This window comes from Cebidichthys violaceus, unplaced genomic scaffold (assembly GCF_023349555.1).
Source record: "Cebidichthys violaceus isolate CVI_PGR_0920_01 unplaced genomic scaffold, fCebVio1.0.p SCAF_156, whole genome shotgun sequence".
In the NCBI taxonomy this organism is placed as follows: Eukaryota; Metazoa; Chordata; class Actinopteri; order Perciformes; family Stichaeidae; genus Cebidichthys; species Cebidichthys violaceus.
This window is the reverse complement of record NW_027176325.1, coordinates 210,633-231,500: the sequence shown is the minus strand read 5'-3', so window position 1 is coordinate 231,500 and position 20,868 is coordinate 210,633. Positions and strand designations below refer to the sequence as shown.

The window sequence follows — 20,868 nt, the reverse complement described above, 5'->3', positions numbered from 1 at the left end:
CAGCCATTTGAATAATTGTTTTCAAATGTCTTTCTTAATATCAAGATCCCATTACTTACTATTCCGCGCGCTCTCCGGCGATGAGCGCCGGGGACTGTTAAGTTTGTGTGTGCGCACGCCTGTCTAATGGAAGGCACTTATGCGAGGCCATGGAGACTCACTCAGGATGCGGCGTAAATGGAGGCAGAGAACACAGAAACACAGAAACACTTGATGTGGATTGGCTCATTAACTGCACAAGTGGGAAGGCTACACTTGCAGCCACCTTGGGATGAAGATAATGGCTTCGCTGTTTTGTCTGTGTTGACAGCACTAAGGCTTGGCCTGAAGGCAGCGCAGATACCATTTTTTATACAAACAAAGTGTGTAGACAGGTGTTTAAAAAAAAAAATGAATGTCCAATGTAATCTCTAGAATTTCATTGTTGGCAAGGCGAACTCTAATGAATCATTAGATAATGCGATCCGCGCGGTTTTACCCTGGAGGGGGATGTTTTGACAAGCTTAATGTAGTGCTTAAACAAGCTGGCTCATGCACTATTTCCTGTCATGTTTTGTCATAAAAAAAAAAAAAACTGCTTGAAATATAAAAACAGTGGACTAAAGATCATGGCAAAAATAAAACGCAAGCTTTGAGGCAAGGAATCTGATTACAGCCGGTAGCAGCGACTCGATGAAGGCCCAGATTTTATTCATCGGGACAACAACACGCCTTCTCCACGCTTTGCTACAGCATGTAGCGCCGAGGCTGCAGGTTGCAACCAACTGAACAGCCCTCCTCTCACTCCTCCCTTTCCAAGCGTATAGAGAACCAAGATGGCCTTCAGGTAATGTAAAAATGCAAAAAGGCCCTCTCTGGAGCCAGGGCTTGATTTGTCCGCTCCGGGCTACAGTAGAAACACGGCGGGTCAACACGGCGGACCCCGTGAAGAGGACTCATCAAGAGCTTTTAATGAACTACTGAAGCTGCATTGACTGATATTTTTGGCCACGAAAAGCTGTAAACATTGACATGAACCTATAAAATGGCAAACATGTTACAGAGGGACAGTAATGTCCAACACTGGCTCTTGTTTTAACTTTCTTTTGCTTTCTCAGTCTCAGTCTTTTTAGCTGCTAAATGCTCCACTGTGTTCACCAGCTAATCGCGACCGTTGTTTGTTGTTTCGTGCTGGGAAGGTAGCACGCGGCGGGTTTATTATCACAACGTGTTGGATGAAAACAGCGGCCTGCTGCTGCTTTCACCAAAGTTAAGAGTGGCGAGAGTGAAACAAAAAGCGAAGCAAAAACTAAAAGAATGAGTTAAGCGGTCCACGGCGCTATGGGGAACTGCAGAGTTGGTCGTTATCTATAATTGATCACGAGGAAGCTCTGTTGACTAGATGGGATACAGTACAGCTGACGTCATTACATGACAAAGTAAACATCAAGCCCAAAGGAAGTGCCCATAGATCGACTTCAATCACGGTGCCATAATCACTTCCTGTTTCTACTCCATCACAACACACTTCACTCTCTGGTGGGGTTGAGATTGAGCAGAGTCCAGACCATCACACAAACCAGTAGCAATCACTAAACCACTGGATTATTTATTACACGCGTCTCTCTCTCTCTCTGGCCCCAGTATTCATTCTCGCCGTCTTTCTATCTGCTTTCCTCTCCCAAGGCGGAGGCGGTCGCTAAGCAACCTGCACAACACAGCAGTGCAGCTCTCCAACTTGGCTCTCTGCCCCTGTGGTTTCAGACAATCAAACACACGAGTGTGTGCGCGCATTCATACAGAATGTGTGTGGGGAAAGGTGAAAGCTATGAATAGTTTCCATCTCATAAGCGAAAGCCAATAGTCCCTTTAGCTTTTAAGAGCTGCCTCTCGACTTGAGTAGAGCATCGTCTTGCATTCATTGGGGATTTATTACAGGGCAGCCAACTCTGAACTGCTTTCGACAGAAAGGACAAAAACGAACGAGAGAACGTGTGAAAAGATATGTTTTTAATTCACTGCAGCTTGAATAAAACCACCAGAAAGACACCTGCAGCAGACACAGCCATCGTTCTTGAGACGCACCATCGAGGCCGACCCGGTTCCTAAAGCTCCCTGGCAACGCAAATCTGTGTAGTATTGTTTAATAGCGGCTACACAATCGTAGCTGCTATTGCTTGGCAACAAATTTGAGTTCAAGGAGTGAAACCTGGATCGGCGGAGGCTTCAAAATGAATGGATTCCTCAGTGTCACAGATCGAAAACTTTAGTTGGATCATGCTGTGCTTCCTCTGATCTACCCGTTAAAAGAACCTAAAGCAAAGCCCACCCCACTGACGGCAACATCAGCATTGACCAAACCACTGCAGTACATTGTTAATGCAATTATATGTTTTGTGCTGCCACATCACCACTCACACAGGTACAAATGTAGCCCAATCTGTAGAAAAAAGAAATAATAATAGACACTCTTTTCTTTCCACCCACTACTAATTACTACTTACAAACTTTCACAGATTGCTATGAGGTTATAGTAATCAAGCTAGCTGCTTACAGAGTTATACATTCGAAAAATAAGAATGATCACGGCGTTACAAAAATATACATTTGTGGGCATGCACAGAGCGACGCAGCACTTGGTGCGTCCAATAGTTTAAAAAAAAAAAAGAAGGTAAAAACAGAAGATCCCATCAGTTTACAAAAGCAAAGCTCGAGAACAAATGGCACTTACTGGAACTATAGCAGTTAGGAATCTCCAGGGCAGCGTTACACACACACACACACACACACACACACACACACACACACACACACACACACACACACACACACACACACACACACACACACACACACACACACACACACACACACACACACACACACACACACACACACCTAAAGACACCGGTCAGTAGACAGACACTGGGCTGCTTCACGCCAGTCAAGGCCCTCAAAATTCTTCCAATTCAGGAAGCACATTCAACGTGAAAGCAAAAGGTTCGCTAAAGATTCATTATATTGAAAGAAATGTTTTTTCCGCTAATTAAATCACTAAATTGAGAGATATCCAATCCAATCCTTCCGCACGCCACATCTCAACCGTTTAGCACTGATCAGTCTTGGCACATAGTTCCAATAGATATTTACAAACCTGGCTTTACAACAATGAAGTGTTCAGACACAGAACCCTGAAAATCTGTTCTGCACCGACCTGATCCTGGAATTTGATCTCTGCAAGTGTGTCGGTAAAAGTTGTAAACTTGCAGATATGTTCAGACTCAATTTCAGAAAGTTACTTGGACTGTAAATATTTACGGTAACCAGATGTTAAAAAAAAAATGATCCAGAAATGTTTTCCCACCCCAGGACTTCATGTTGCTGATGGCAAAAAGACTCAGAATTAGCTTTACCCATAGAAAGCCTTCCCAAACTAAATATCACACCGCAGGTGTAACTCAATTAGTGTCAGCTGGCTGAGCTTCAGGCCTCCACCACCTCTGCACTCGGCTCTTGGCTGCCCTCGTCGGCGGCGGGGCCGAGCGGTCCGGCCCACCACAGGCTCAGGGCGTTGTCCTGTCGGGTCTCCTGGGGCGACGCCACGGCTTCGCCTCCCTCGCCCTCAGAGGCAGAGTCGTCCTCACTCTCGCCGGGCGACGGGAACTGCCGTTGCCCGCTGGATGTTGCCAACAGTGGCATGAAGGGGTGAATACTGTGGATGAGGAAGATACAGGATGAGGAGGATAGAGGGAAACGAACATGAGGATGTGCAAATAATAATATGTGTTTTTGTAGGGATTCAAGAAAACTGATATTTCTGGTATTTTGCACTGCAGCGCTGCACTTGTTATGCATTTAAATGTAAACACTACGAGGAACTAAGTGATGCATTTCACAGTCCTAACAACTGAATTCATTGATGTCCACATTCTATACATAATAATAGAACATTCACAGATACATCATTTCTAATTGACCAGCTCCTTCCTCTCTCCTACACAGAATACAGAGGAAGAAAGCACACTGTGGTTATTGCTCCCTGTTCTCACAAAGCAGCAACGCTGCTGAGGAGCAATATTAGAACTCAAGAACGAGACGCCGTTTCTTCTCTTATCGGAAACATTTGTTTTGTGTGAATGATAATTGGGGGAGCAAAACAATAACAGCAACACAGTCACTGAACATGATTGATGGACCTAATATTTGATGATTGCTTACTTTCTCTCTTCTATACACAGTTGTCTGTTTGTATTGAAGTCCAATTATATTCTTGCCAACGCAGATTTGAACGTTATATTAAGAACCATGAAAAGAAAGCAAGGCTGAAGTGAAGAGATGTGTTGTGTCTCTCCTCCTCTCGGTTTAGAACCGGGGGCAGGCTGCACACAACTCACATACTACTATGTTTGACACAGCCTATTTAAAAAAAGAAAAAAAAAAAAAAAAGTGCTGAACTCCAAATTCAGAGCATGTCTATGATTGATGGATCGCCTCAACATGGTGACGGCAAGCGTGTGCGTGTGTGTGTGCGTGTGTGTGCGTGTGTGTGTGTGTGTGTTGCAAGTGTTATAAAGTGGGACGTCAACGTGAAAGTATGACAGGGCCAATTCATTTGAATTCAATACCACCATTACTACTACGAATAATAATAATAACAACGTTATAGATTAATGGGAAATTAACCAAATATCGTCTTGACATTGGTAAAGGCGTCGGTTATTGGCGATCATCCCCGAGATTATCATCCATCAGCACAACCCTAAAGGATTCTTTTTATTATTATTATTTTCTACAATTATGATTCATCCTGAACAACTAATGCTAATGAGCTCTTTCACTGCTTTTATTCCATGTCAAGTACTTTATCTGTCCCATCATTATTGAACCTGAAACAGGAAGTACACAGTGGAGTTATGCTTCATCAGACAATGGAATAGGTCAGGTTTTTTACAGACCTGATGCCGTTGGTGCAGTCCCAATGGGCCTGGAACCTGAGCTGAGGTTGCAGTAGCTCCTCGTCACCATCAGGAGGAGCTGTCTGGGTGTCCCATACCGACACCACTCTCTCTGTGTCGCCACTTAGCAGGTACCTGCCCGACCTTTACAGAACAACAACAACATTTGTACACAATCAACATAAAGTACCAGATTTCTCAGCCACGTGAATGACAGAATGCTCTTATTAATACGTTATGTGGTCTGGAGGGCAAATCCCTGATTAGAGTTCTAGTTAGTGAAGTAAACTTACTGGTCCAGATCAAAGTAGATGCGTTGGTTAGTGGCCACGTTTCTCTTGAGTGAAAACACAACCTTGCCCGGCTCTCTTAGGTCCCAGCACAGGATCTCTGGATCCTACACACGCACACGCACACACACACACACACACACACACACACACACACACACACACACACACACACACACACAAGCCTGTTCACAAGAGCATTTTATCCAGGGCTACAGGTGGATATCCCAGGAAATATTTTTGATTAAACAAAGTTCAAACTAAAAGCCTGTGCTCCTGACCGCGTTGCTAAATTGTAGATGAATTACCTGGCAGAGGACAGAGGAACTTGGAAGCTACAGAATAACTTTGTAGACTCTGGAATGCTTAACTGGTGCACATTCAATCTGAACAGGGTGACACACGGTAACAGGAGTGAATGGAAGGCACTGAATCACACGGAGGCTGATAGCGATGGAGTCTCCACATTGCAAGTTGTCAATAAATCATTCAGGACAATTTGTGCGACGTCAAAACCCGGAGAAGCCTCCAGACTCCCGTCCAGAAGGAAAACAAAAAACGGCCAACAGAGCAGAGCACCATTACCCTCGGGTCTCCAGTCTGCATGCTGCAGTGTGCCAAGTGTGCGCGTGTGCTTGAGCTCACCTTGCGCCCGCCGGTGTACAGGTAGTTGCCGTCGGGGGAGAAGAGCAGATGGGTGAGGCCTCCGTGGTGGCGGGTTGGCAGCAGAGCCAGCAGGGAGCCGTCTTGGCAGGAGTAGAGGCCGGCGCAGCGGGAGTAAGAGCCACAGGCGTAAACAGACTGGCAGGGGCTGAAGCCAAAGCAGGAGATGATGCCACTTTGGCCTTGCTTCTTCACTGCAGTGGGAGGACAACAGAGGGACATTTGGCAGGTCAGCCTTTTTAAAAAGGGTCACAAGAAGACACAGCTCCCAATCGCTTACACTCAAAAGTTGACCCTTTTAAAAAATGGCTTTTAGCACATTTTTCTGCACAGAGCGGACGAGGCGAGCAACTGGCACAGTCCTCACGAGTCACATAACCTGCTCTTGTGTTTATCAATACATTTCTGCAGTTATTGATTATCAGGGCAAGCCGATGGAGTCCAATAGAAAGACAACATAGACGGCGATGATCTATCAGAGCAAGATGGTGAGTTGGCGGCAAAGTTTAGAGTTGAGCGTCGTTTATTACATAAATCATATTCCAGGCGTTTTGCATTTGTTATCAGGTTTGTTTGTTGCCATCTGAAAAGAAACGTCTCATCCTGCATATCCTGCCACTTTATGCAATCAATTATTAAATTAAATCGTGAAGGACACGAAGACTAAAACTTTTCAGTTGAAAAATAAACCTATTTCTTGACTTTTCAAGGATCATTTTGGTGGTTTACAACACTTCAGCCCGTTTACTACAAGGCAGACACCGGTTCGGTTCACTTCAGCGCGTTACGAAAGACTGCCAGCGAGCTGAAGCTCGTTTGAAGTGTGTGACAGAGATTAGGAAGTCCTCACAGTAAACATTTAGTTCTCTTTATTTTTTTGTCAGAGGCGCATAATAAAAACTGTCCTTGTTGATTTGTTCAAGGAGACTCTAGCCCGTTAGATGTGACAGCCAGCTGTCAAACACAAACTTTTTTTCAATACAAGAAAACAACCGACGTCACATTTTCGACCCCGCTCGCTCATTGTTTGTCTTGTGGGTTTGATTTTCGGAGATCTTAGCTTGCGAATGCAAATCCTTTGATTTGATTTATTCTTCACTCTAAAAGTAAGCGCCCTTGAACAACAGCGAGAGTTTTCAAAACTGTCCCTGCCTTTAAATTAATACATAATGCGAGAGCCCAGAATACATCAAATTGGTTTAAATGGCCATTAACGTTTGATGGAAAGCAACCACAATTAACATATCTGTAAGATTAAACCCTGTGCTGTGAAGTCGACATGATTTGTGGTTCATAGCTAAATCCGGTGTGATGCTTCAAGCGGTTGATAACCGACCTACGGTGGGCCGCTCCTCGCAGTCTCTCCCAGGACGGTCGGTGTAGAAGACCCTGACGGTTTTGTCAAAGCCGCAGTAGAGCTGCGTTCCGTCGGGCGAGAAGCAGAGGGAGTGGGCCGCTATCAGCTCGTCCAGGTGATTGTAGGGTCGGAAGCTGGCTCGCACCTCCCCGTAGAAGGCGTCCCACACGTGGACCGGGTTGTCTCGGCTGCTGCTGGCGAGACTGCGGAAGAGGAGCGAGAGCGAGTGAGTTATTAAGACGTGTTGGAAAAGGACTCAGGGGATAGAGAGTGATTGATGCAAGATGATATTTTACGAGCGGCGATGGAACACAGTGACACATCAGTATTTGACTATAAAAAGTAACTAGCGGTCTCAAATAGAGTTGTACAATCATCTCACAGGATACAAAACCAGATTCAAATGAAATAAGCTGCCGAGATTCTTTTGAAACATACATTATTTATGACCACAAAACATCTTGTTTGATTCTTTTTCTAACCTCTACCGCCTCCACCTGAATGTATCAATGCATCAAAACGGATACACAGCATTGTGCTATGCCTCATTATGGAGACAAGACCACAGCCCATTCTTATCGATTCAAATCAGGGCCAGAGACTGAGCCGTGCCTTTTTAACTCTAATTACTGGGCGCTGAACAAATGCCGAGGCATCGCTGCGGCTCAATTAGACAAAAGGAAATTAGCCCCTACCACTGCTGCCGTGTTCCGTTATGGCCCCTCTGCGCCGCAGCTTTATTCCAGAGCAGGGAAATGCCCAATTATAATGCTAGACTGCTGCTAGCTTGGAGCAATGCCTAGAACTCAGTGCAACTTAACCGAGCCATAACAGGGGCCCTTATTCCCTCTCTACAGGAGGGGCATCAACAACACACGGCTTTTGGCAGACAGAAGTTCAAGAGCGCAGGGGGAGAAACAAAATGGGAGATGTGGAAAAGGGGGGGGGGTGGGGAGGGGGGGAGAAGAGACAGAAAAGGCCCTAGAAAAAAACAGGTTTGCTGTAAATGCGTCCACTAATCACAACCATAACCTTTGATCTGCTTTGCTTGGCCCTTAACAATCCACCCGGAGCTTGTCCGACCACCTAGCCGTGCCCCGCAGGAGCTCCCCTGTGATAAGTGGCAGACATCTGAAGAAGATGAAGAATATCGTCTGTCAGCTCCAGCTGGCAATCCTCAGCCTCGTGACAGGCAGGCCTTTGGCAGATACACACACAGAGGCCTCTCAAGCGGTTCATTGTCCACATGAGACATTTGTAGATGATTTTGCTGTTTACACAACTCTCATCTTTGGACGTACAGCTCCTGACCCCCAGCCCCCGCCCCCCCCTCCCCTCCCCTCTTACACAGTGAAGGCTGTCTGGTGTAGGGGTGGCGCGGTGCCAAAGCTGGGCCTTGATCAGGGGGATCTTTGGGAGGGTGGAGGCACGAACTGGAGGACGATGGGAGGTGGGGGCGGAGGGCTATACACAGTAAAAACTGTTAGCAACTTGACCTCAGCTTGTTAGCACTGCCCTACCTCTCTCAACACGGACGACATGCAGTCTCCACGGTGACGGCAGGGTGTTACTGATGTCTGCTCTGTTCAACAGCGCACGCACAGACACACCGTGATGTCACAATTACCACTTTTCAAAGTGCGCGCACACACACACACACACACACACACACACACACACACACACACACACACACACACACACACACACACACACACACACACACACACACACACACACACACACACACACACACACGAAAAGAAAAGGAAAAATGAGATGAAAAGAGATGCCCCAAGTCAGAGAATCATGAGGCCCTTTAGGTGTTTAGGACCCAGGAGAGCCGTTAGTGGGCTGAATCATGCTGAAAAGCACCGTGGGCAAACGGTGCGAGCGCATTGCGGCGGAGGCAGACAAGACGAAGGCCAACTCTTCACTCATAATGAGAGACATCACAACGCTTTTACAGCCATCTCCACGCTGGTAGCCGGCTCCCACAACGAGCGTAAATACCACGGAGATCGAAGGATGAGTCACAAGCGTACAACAATATCCTGTATATATTCGGATAGTCTATTAGACAGGCTCAAGCGGACCGGAGAAACAAACACACGGCGTCCGACTCGAACCGTCCAAGATCTAGATTAAAAACACCAATCACTGACTGACAGCGGCCTCGATAAACAACATCGGGCCTTTTCTGCGTATCCGTCCTTCACCGTCTGACAGGTCGACCTTCGAAGTGAACTTTAAATGTCTCATCTATCCAGCTGCTAAGAGCGGAGCACCAGGGCCCGCTCTGGCAGAGGTCTCGTTGAACTCACAAGCATGTGTCGGCGTCCAGAGAGTTCATCTTGGGGTACCAGCAGTAGTCGTAGATGGTGTCTCCCTCTGCCATCCTCAGCACTGGACTCTGCCACAGAATGAAAGAAAGCAAAGAGAACCATCAGGAACGTAAAGACTGAAACACACACACACAGTGTAAACAAACTGTAAAGGCCGATGGGACCCAACAGTTGTGATGCTGGTACTGAACAGGTGGCTACAGCGGCTTTCCCTCGTAGTAACATTCAAAAGCCAGCGGCAGCGTGTGAGAAATAAAGCAATAAAAGCTCCGTTTTCTGCCCTTTTTAACAAGCGGTGAGATCTCTGGAATGGGGGGAAAATGGATTATATTTCAATTATTTTTGTTCAGTGATCCAAATCTACCAGCCTGTAATACAATTAAGAGACTGGCTCGCCACTTCACATTTCCTGAAACCTAAAGAACAGAATGTCTTTCCTGTTCTGTTGGATCTTAAGTTACATTGATTGACGTGTTTTTTCTGAGTTGATTGTGACACGCGACAGGTTGACGACCTCTCCTTCACTGGAAAGGTCTCAAACTTTAGACCGTTTAGAAGAAATGTGAAATATCTCATAAACGGGATTATGACATTAAAAACATCTACAGTGGTGCAGAACAGGGATGTCACGATAACAGAAAACCAAGATCTGTAAAATTCCTAGATTATATATTAAATATATCCAATTTGATTACACAGTAAAGAAAATAAATAAACTCTGTATTAAAATGCACATTAGTATGCAAGAGTATATAAATATGTCATCATTCCCTCTCATATTGGTATTAACTAAATTTCAGTCCCACAAACGATATGTGAATTTCCATTGATGTACTGTGGTCAATAAAACTAAATAAGTATAGTGTTTGTTAAATAACATAAACGGGAACTAAACTTTGAGGTATGGATCGATGATATGGGAACAGAAATAGGAGTTTGAATCCAAAAACCAGCAGGCCGAAGTTTGACTGTCCCAGCCTTAACCATTCACGACTCGATGCCCAAACTCAACCCTTCCTTACCTTCTAGACATGACCGAGGTAAAAGCCCTTCCAACGAAGAAGCAAAGGGGGCGCTAGAGAAGCCGTTTCAAATGTATTCCAAAATGTTGGTCAATTCTATCGAAGTAAAACCTTTCGTAATCATAATGCAATTTCAAAAAGGTGCAAAATCTGTGATTGGGAGCACTTTGATTGCCTGTAAACGGTGAGCCGCTGGCTCACAGCTAACGGTGCTAACTACGGGGAAAGTTCTGACAGAGCGGACAGTGTTTACCTGAGGGGGAACCACAGGGTGGGTGCTACGCTTCCGCAACGACACTGTCGGCAGTGCGTAGGTGTGAGCTAACCAGTGGCACACTCACATGCACTAAAAGCATGCGCAAGAGCAATATCTGTTGAGACGTCCTACATTAGAACCGTTAACTCGAGTAAGAAATAATGATGGTGTACAAGATAATACCGGTGTTGTTTACCTTTCTTTCTCACAGGTTTTATCTCCAAATGAACCTGAAGGACGGCTCAGAGATTTTGTCGACTAACGTTAACTAAAAAAAAAAAAAAAGTGCAAATGCTAAATTAGGTCATCGACGAACAAAGGAATGCTAAATTAGAAAAGGTCCAGAAAGGTTGACAGTCTACACGGTGTTGTAATGACCCTTCTTTCTTTTACAGTGTGTGCTCACCATCTCAGGGAGCGAGTCCCAGTTGTAGCTGTAAACCTCTGGAGGGAGGTTGTACACACGCAGCACATTGTCTGCACTGTTGGTCAGGATACAGGAACCATCAGGAGCCCTAGTTTAGAAAAGCAGGAATGGGTGTGTTAACATCGGTGGACTGGGAACAACACGCACACAGGCTTCTTTTATGTTACTGAATGCATCTTTGAGCATAAATGTCACAATTGTACTCGATTGAGATATTGATTTGATCTCGGCCATGAGATTGTTTGTTACTAGCAGCCTCACTCATACCAAATGTGCTGTCTGCTCTATTGTTCCCACTATAGCCTGAGAATGAGATGAGAATGAGTCTTTTTTTCCCCAGCTTCATTCGCACAGAAAGGAGGACACCATCATCTGCACATGATATCTGCTCCCAGACACAATATTAGAGATGCACTAATTGTAATTTTCTTGTCCGATTTCCGTAATTTTAAAAAGATTTTCTTTCTAAGAACTATACTTGACAGCAACGTTCCAGACTAACTTTTTTCACCACTGTCCAGAAAAGATGATTTGAACCTATTGTAGTGTGAGGAAGTTAAACAGGTCATAATTCATACGTTGATGTGAAAACATCTCTTTATAACAACTATTCATTCAAGTTTCTCGCCAAAACTACGTTTTACAAGATTACAACTGAACCCATCGTGACGGCTCTATAATGCACCTATAGTCATTTTACTGATCTCATTTTATCCTGTAATCATACAAACGATGACTCTATAATGATGACGTACATGTTTTATACTTAGCACCATCTAAATCTAGTCCACATGGTAGGTGTCATGTTAATTCTTGAAGAGATTACCATTTGCAGCCTTTGAGGTAATTCTCTGGAAAGTTGGAGTACTCAGTCCAGGAACCAGTCAGCATCTGGGGGTTCTGGGTAAAATCTAGGCCAAGGCTGGAGGCGGAGACAGAGAGAGAAAGGCAACTCTTCAGTGAATGAGTTTAACAGACAGCAATGGGAACATCACACAACAAAATGAAAGATTACATTTTCCATCTTACTAATGCCAAAGGCATTACGTTACCGGAATGAATGCAACCGCAACCTTGACTCGTGGTTCTGCTCAGAATTGTTTTAGTTAAATATCAACCAATGAATATCCGAGCCCGGTTTATAAAACACGGTGTCAAATTGCACAAAAGCAAATCAAGCCGACACAGTGTCACCACACAGTGGAGGGGGTTGTTAATTACATTTCACACATCTACAGGTTAATTCCACCATTTTCCGTCCCATTACCTTCTCTCCAAATTTTGCCATTGTGTTGACAGGCAGTGGTAAATATTATATATATATTTATATATTTATCAGTTAATGCTGCGGTGCATTTTGCTGCCACACTTCGACATCAGTGCCATCATAAAATGCACAGAGGAAGCACAGGGTAACGTCTGACACTCGCAGGCAGTTACACATGTCCAAATCGCTGCCACTGTGCAACTATCATAATATTTCGAGAACAACAAATCCCTCGCTCACCGACCCACTATTTCCTGCCTGGCTCTGACTGAGGAAACTGAAAACAGGGTCTAGTGGCTTCTAGAGTGACAGTATTCTTTACATGTTTGAAAGGCCACAACAGAAACCTTTTCTCATTATTGTAAATATGATTGATGGTATCAGATGGTTTTCTGAAACTTGACTTTTCATGAGTAGAAAGTCTGGTAAGTAAACTGCTTTGTTATGTTATCAGTTCACATTATACTGAGATAGATAGATAGATAGATAGATAGATAGATAGATAGAAGTATACGGTGAGAACCTTCTCACTCTATTTCAGAAACATGTTCAACACATCTTCATAAACATTACATAACACCTCCAACCCCCACAAATTCCTTCCTTTAAATAGCTCCCATGTTGGTGTATCTGCTCGGCTGCAGCTTTTACCCGTTGTTACGTGGAAAGAGAGGCTAAAAATAACCGACTTCTTCCTCCACTCACCGCTGCCCTTCACTGGGGCTGTCTGCAGATCCGTTACCGTTGTGCTCCTCCTCTGGTTTCGTCTCTCCTTCTTCCAAGGGGGCATCATGCCCTCCATTTCCATTCTGATGGCATTCTTCTTCTTCTTCACCTCCCCCACTCACGGGCGCCTCTTCCCCTACGTCCTCACGCTGCAGTGGTTCTCCTGTTCCTAGCATCAGAGAGTAAATGTGTGAAGGTTAACTCATTTATCTCGAAGATAACCCTGAATCACAATCTCTGAAGGACATCCAAAATCTTAAATTGAATCAATGCATGTTTATCCCTTCCTTATGTTTCATTTGATACGTGCAGCTGCGTTTACTCTACTTTGTGCTGGTGGTGCTGGATCTTCCTGCAGCAGGCCAGTCTGTGCCGGTGTTTCTCCATGCACATCGACAGGCTTCGCAACCTGCTCCAGTCCCGGTTCCTCCTCGCTTATTCTGGGCCGCTTGGCAGACGAAGGTACCCCGTCCTCTGAGGTCACCTCTCCCTCTAAGCTGTCACCTTCGGGCAAAGCTGGTGGCTGATGAGGGGGCTCGCCATCCGCTTCTGCGTCCTGCCCTGCGCCTGCCACTCCACCGCTTTCACCACTTCCAGCCGAGTCAGACATCTCTTCTTTGTTTCTCAAGCGCTCCTGTCAAGTCCTCCGCCTGTCGTCTAAATTGCCTCAAGTCTGGTGGTTGGCTGTCAGACGTGGGTGAGGTAAGTGCTACTAGGATAGTGCTTCTTCCTGCAGTGTGGGTGTTTGAGTCTGCTGGGGGTCGAGGACATCACAGCACCGACTAGCCTAGAAAACAGAGGCGGGCAAAGACGAAGGCAAGGGCCGGTGAGGACAATAACACAAGCAGATGGAGAGCACACATCAAAACAATGCAGAATATGAGAGCAGTTGGCAAAAGTCAAAACACACCCGTCCATTAAGAGAAGTGAACGTGACGTTTCTTGAGAGGAATAAATAACGGGCTCGTGCAAACAATCAACTGACACCTGTGGCTAGTCGTGACGTGCAAACCACTCTAGATAGCATTAATGATCATTTTTGCTAAGTTCACGCTCGCGAGGAATTAAATCACAACCCCGTACACGCCCTGCTCCCATCATACAACTTAAATGAAGTTGGCAAATAAGGCAATGTGTTATTAAGAGTCAGTCCATAACTCACGTTAGCTCGTGATAGCGTTAGCCTATGCTAGCAGTCTGAAGCTACCTACCTGTGTTGTGGCCTGCTCGTAGTTTGGTTATACACACTTCTCTCCTCGATGGTGTAACCGGTTCACCGCAAGCCGGAGACTAAGAATGATTCACAGAAATATTCGACGACGTTCTTCTTCGGGACTTAAAGTATTTTTAGTCATCAGTTCATTGCGAGAAGTTGTAAACACTGTGGGCGGCCATGTGTTTCAAATTATCGCGAGAGTTGCGCTGATGACGGTATCGCGCTCGTGTGTGGCTCACAGTCTATGTTCATAAGCACAATTATGTGACGGTTTGCTATGTTTACTCCTTGCGCGCGCACACGCACGCACGCACACACACACACACACACGCACGCACGCACGCACGCACACACGCACACGCACAATAATTCAGTCACTGCTAAATGCTATTTATTTAGTATTTATTTTGTTCTTCAAACAAACAAAAAAAAAGCCAAAGTATTTACATCTTTCTGTTGTTTTTTTCCTAAACAGTTTCATTACAAGTATGCTGTTCTTGTAACAACATTCAAAGACTTATTAGGCAAAGGAGCTGAGCTGACAGGGACACAAATTACATCATTTAGGACAATATTGTTGGAACTACAGTTGCCAGAGCTAAATAAACCAGATGACTTCATACCGCTATGTGGACAGGCGGTGACGGGCTCTTTTCTATGACTGCAACCAAACATCCAGGGCTTTTTGACAACACAACATTGCAGTTTATCTAATTATAAAAGTATGTGTAGTGCAGTAAAACTAACTGCAAACAACCTCGTTTTAATTTCTTTTTTTAAGACTGACTGACTGACCGACCAACCAACAACTAACACCACGCAATATCAGCTTTTAAAAATGTCAAACATAGGTATTTTTAAAGATATCCACCAATAAGAGACTTGATAGTATATTCATGGTTTTGGCAACTGATCACAACAACATTAAACTCTGTAACTTTATAGCACAATTCAACAGTTATGACATAGTTAGCTGTAGCTGGTAACTATCCACCAAAACCTCAGCTAAACAAATGCACAAGTGTATGACCAGTCTAAGCTGAAGATATTCATTGAATATCAGTTGTCCTTTGGATTAAAAACTGCATATTGTTTCGATAGATACCAAAAAAAAAAACTGGTTGACTAAAAGCATTCATTCCTCAAATCCAATTACATATACATACGTGGAACAAGACACTTTCCAAATGTTCAGGACAGAATTTCCTTTAAGATAACACACGACCGACCGGTCAACTCCTTATCTATTCAGTGCTACCAGAAATGTTTAGCAGGCAGCGGCACGACCCGGTGCACCGACGAAGCTGCAGCAATCTTGGCCAAAGTTGTGACCCCCACCTCAAGGTTTAGCATCAAAACCCACAAATATTACGAATCATGCAAGCTTGCTCTTACAATCATGCTTCCTACAAGCCTGAACGGACATCTCAAAACTGTAAAAAGTACCTAGTCGCTTCCAAGACATTTTAAGTCCTCCGGAGTGTAAAAAAAACAACAACCAAAAAGCCCCGACTGGTATCTCGATTTGAGGAGGACCCGTCACTCTGGTTTAGCTCAGCCCGGAGCGGTATATCCAACAGCTGATTCTCACACAGCAACGAGTCGGTGCTTCAAAGTCAATCTGTGCGTCCCACCCCCGTCAGCTCAGCTCCAGACAGTATAGACTCCGGCCCTTTACTGAGCCTGCACCTTTAGCAATCATCTAAACAGGAAATCTGAACAAAAAACACTCTTCCTTTAAAAAGGAAACCAAAAAGGGCAACAAAAGCTAACCAGCAAAATCAGATTAATCAAAAGACCGCTTGCTGCTCTAATTTGTAGCTAAATAGTAACTTCCATGGTGATCAGACGTACATGTAGCAAATGAAGACAGAACAGACCGTCCTGTTTGCAGACAGTAAACAGACTTGTAGAAAGCTCCCATCTTTCTTTCACTTTAGAGGACAGTTAAGGAGGTGGTTTCCAACTTAAATTCATCATTTAGAGAACACTTTCAGTTCAACGTTCAGGACTGAACTATACAATTTAAGGCATGTTTAACAGAGAAATAAAGCAAAAACCACTATGAGAGAAAAACCAAAACACAAACATTTACATTATTTACAAAGCTCAGTGTTTATATTGACGAGCGATGATGCTTTTGTGTGTGTGTGTGTGTGTGTGTGTGTGTGTGTGTGTGTGTGTGTGGTTTGATATTGATGCAGCTCCGTTATGTATATGCAGACGTGGTTCCAGAGGAGAGCCACTGTCACCGAGTGTACTGTGTGCATGTAGTGTGTCTGCAACCCCTTTGAACTCTCGGATCTATGTGACGTGTAGCTACGCGTTTGTGTTGTGTCATGTTTCAAAGTCTGTTTGTACAATTTCTTTTTTTTTTTTTTAATCTTTTTTTTTTTTTTTTTTTTTTAGTTCATCCAGTTCCACAGCTGCAGGGATTTCTGGTGACTTCGATGTAATCCAGCCACGTCCGTCAAAACCCAATCCAGCTCTCGAATCTCTTGACGTCTGGTTAGAAGACCTCCACACAACCACCTGAGAGTTTCAGGCCGAGGTGGGTGGGGGGGTGGGGGGTGGATGACATCTGGGCAATACGAGCCTCTTTATCCTCTCACGCGCCTGATGAAATCCCAAACCCAACACTTCCAACACAGATGGGGTCCAAGGTTGATAAACCTGGAACTTCATCTGGTAACTGTCCCACTGGTGATGCCGATGGCCCGCCCACGCCGACGTCGAGACAGAAAAGTTTCTTAGGGTTTAAAGTTCAAATGATAGGTTCAGGGTCAACTGGTTCATGGGTTGGCTGTAGATTAGATCCTCCTTGCAGAGGGCAGCAAATAAAGCACAGCCAGACTCCTGAGAGAAGACAGAAAGAACAGACTCACTACACTCTCCAAACCACTTAGGAACAGAGGGCCACGAGATTAACCAGGAGTAAATGGATCAAATGAAAGTCCTCAGCCCAAAGTGCCAAGAAGAATACCTTACCATTGCCAAAGCTTTTCCCCTCCTGCAGTCACTCGAGGCAGCCGTCGGGTTGGGAGAGGAAGTGGAAGCCTCGTTGCCAAAAGCTCTTCAAACCCACGTCTGCCTCTTCACTGCGCATGTTGATCAAACGCTCTTTGCGGGGCTCTCTGTCGCGGCCGCAGCATCCATTTTGAGAAGTCAGTCTTGGAGCCATTGTAGCATGTCCAACACCTCAGTCAATGTTTTTTTTTTTTAATGTTTTTTTTTTTTTTTTTTTTTAAATTCTCCCTTCCATCCCCGATTATTTCAGGGTTACTGGCAAACTAAGGGAAACTCACAGCGAGTCTATCTCAAACTATATTCAAAAAGATTGGTTTTCTTGAAGAACATTCACTCCATATAGTCAACGTCTCATGAATTTTCCTTCATCCATTTGCAAATTTTCTTTCTGCTCTGAAAGATAATACAAAAATATGGTTATATACACAGGAGGTGGGAGAAGACGTGCTTCTCGAGTCTCTTTTTTCAGTTTGGGAATATCTTTTTCAGTGACTTTGTCAAAGTCGTAGCAATCCTCCTGTTGTAATTTGTGCTCCCATCCCCAAAATGGTACCTCACAGCTTGAATGAACAAAAGTGCATAGGTGAGTCGGTGAGTGGGCAGGGTGTGAGTGCTTGTGAGGGTTGAGGTGAAGCCGAGCGCACTAACCAGGTGTACTCGTATCACCCTCTCAGTTCCCTCTAGGGTCATGCAGCCCCGCACTCCATTCTCCACAAAAACGGAGCCCGGCCTTGATTTTTCCCGCCTCCGCTCCGCGGGTTGATCATCAAGTCTCAGGATCCACAACCACACACAAAAGGTCCAGTTAGAGGATCCTGTCCATGGTCTTGTGATACCTGCCACTCTTCCTCAAAATAATAATAATAAAAAAAAAAACACCACTCAATGTCCATATGGCAGAAGCGCACTTGCAATCCCCACCCGTCTTATGTGGGGGGGAAAAAAAATAATGAAAATAAAAACTGCACCCACAGAAATCCATGTGGTTTGTAAACAACCAAAGCTCCAGTATGGAATAGAAAGAGTCCTTTCTTTTAATTCGTAGTCACTATTTGTACGACCAGGATTGTAGAGGCAGTGTGTTCAACTGTATCCATCCCGAGCTTCTTTTTTTCTCTTCTTCTTCTTCTTCTTCTCCACTGTGTAAATGTTAAAAAAAAAAAAAAAAAAAGTTCTCGCTAAATTCTTTGAAGCTTTTTTGTATTTTGTTTCCATTTTTGAAATCTTCTGAGAAAAAAAAAAAATCTGCTATCAGCACGGGTTTCTTGTCATTTTTTTTGGAATACATTCAATATTTTCTTAAGAAGTAATACACACACTTCACATGGCGATAATGAAACAAAAATGAAAAACAAATTAAGGAAAAAAAAAAAAAAAAAATTTAAACACACAACAAAAAATAGCAGCCCCAAGTGCTCATTATCTTAGTCCAAATACTTTTTAAACTTTGTATATAATGTATATATTCATATATATTTTTCATTAAAAAAGAAAACTCGTCATTATCAAATTGCAACAACGAATAAGTAACACAATATGCTAACATTTCATGCACCGTTCTGTGCACTTGCACATTAAGATGCTGTTTTGTATTTTTTTTTCAGAGTCAGCAACTCGACACCTTTCATTCACAAGTTCGAGAGCTGACAAAAGGCAACGTGATCACACCCCAGGACGACAGACTGGACTAACCTTCCGATGGATCACCCCTAGACTGAACTAGAAATATTTACGATATATAAACTGACAGACTTTACATACACTGTGCTGAGCACTGACGCACATCACACTCGCTCTCAAAAAAGAGTTAATGTCTCAATGGCCACGCACCCGATCCAAGTTCTTAGGCACAAATGTGCATTCATACACATACAAAAACAGCACATGTATTCCAAAAATGAGTACCTGTAGTCTTAACTCATTTCTATGAACAGAAAATGAACATGCGCGCTCACACACACACACACACACACACACACACACACACACACACACACACACACACACACACACACACACACACACACACACACACACACACACGAAGTCTCATTCTGATGCACACACAGTAATGTCCCTCATGATTCGCCCTGCCTGCTAGTCCTCACAGGTCTAGAGACAGCTCCCCGTGGGGAGAGGCTAAGGGAAATAAACTAGTGGTGGTCATCACGTGATGAGCGCAAAGCTAACATTTACAAATGTATGCATTTCTATTTCGTCTATCTGGGGATGAAGAGCTGGTGAGAGAAAGGATGTGTTGTGCAATTGCCCTCTCTCTCTCTCTCTCTCTCTCTCTCTCTCTCTCTCACACACACACACACACACACACACACACACACACACACACACACACACATTCAAAACATCTCTCAAGACATACAGATCAAGTCCCTGTTTGGAGAAGGGACACACAGACACACACACACACAGACACACACAGACACACACACACACACACACTCTCTCTCTCTTAACATGAGAATACAAAATTACCATCTGAACAAAAAAAAGACAAAAAAATGGCCTCTTATGTTTCATACATCTTGGTAAGCAACAAAAGAATGAAGAAAAAAAACCTAAAACTTGTGCAGACTGGTATATTACTGACACATCGCAACCATCACACATCAGTCACTCTCTCTGTCATACATACACATTCACAAAAATATTCACTTCTAGAACTAACCCCATTTGTTTGATTTTTTTTGTTGTTTTTGTTATTCTTTTTTTAGGCAAGTGCAAATCTTCAAGTTTTTTTATAATCCATTTTTCAATAGCTTTACTTTTTATATAAACGTAAAAAAAATGCTAAACAAGAGAAATATCAACAGTGTTTGTCTTTCGAGAAAGGATTTGCTCTCTGATAAGGTTTCAACTAAAGGTCCCCCTGACTTTGAAAACCTAACAGCCCGACCATTCACCCCGCCGACTGCTTCACCGCCCCCTTCCAGTTCTGACGCACACACACAGAGTGTGTGTACGCACACACACACTCCGTGCGCACGGATTCCCAACACACTCGCATTCACACACATGAAAAGAAAAAAAAATAACTATTCAAATCCCATCTCAATAAAGTGCATTAGTTCAGTATAAGGTGCTTAATCTTTTGAGTGCCAGAGGATACCCAACATCACCCCCCCCCCCCCCTCTCTCCCCTGCTCAAGTGATCAACTGGTGCAGCAGGGAGCCCTTTTTTTCTTCTTCTTCTTTTCTTGCCAGAGGGAAGGAAAGAGTGGGAGGCGCAGATCCAGGCGCCTCCACCCTGCACCTCCCCTCACGCTCCCTCTTCCTCTTCCTATCCCCACCCTCCCCCACCCTCCCCCACCCCCCCCCCC

General features: G+C 44.3%; 1 protein-coding gene and 1 long non-coding RNA gene across 2 annotated transcripts; both read right to left on the bottom strand.

Annotated features, from left to right (window-relative positions):
* Positions 1 to 1,972: 1,972 nt before the first annotated feature.
* On the bottom strand, positions 1,973 to 14,697 carry wrap53 (WD repeat containing, antisense to TP53). The gene is made up of 11 exons (XM_068710478.1): positions 14,499 to 14,697; positions 13,615 to 14,074; positions 13,267 to 13,456; positions 12,121 to 12,216; positions 11,274 to 11,382; positions 9,569 to 9,657; positions 7,224 to 7,447; positions 5,870 to 6,081; positions 5,228 to 5,331; positions 4,935 to 5,078; positions 1,973 to 3,691 (listed from the first exon to the last, which is right to left on the bottom strand). Exons 2-11 carry the CDS (start codon positions 13,895 to 13,897, stop codon positions 3,463 to 3,465), a joined length of 1,680 nt encoding a protein of 559 aa, XP_068566579.1. The 5' UTR covers positions 13,898 to 14,074; positions 14,499 to 14,697; the 3' UTR covers positions 1,973 to 3,462.
* A 191-nt stretch (positions 14,698 to 14,888) lies between these two features.
* LOC137872294 (uncharacterized) lies at positions 14,889 to 20,867 on the bottom strand. Its single transcript, XR_011102859.1, has 2 exons — positions 17,492 to 20,867; positions 14,889 to 17,359 (listed from the first exon to the last, which is right to left on the bottom strand). It is a non-coding gene; the product is annotated as an uncharacterized lncRNA (long non-coding RNA).
* Between the last annotated feature and the right edge of the window lies 1 nt (position 20,868).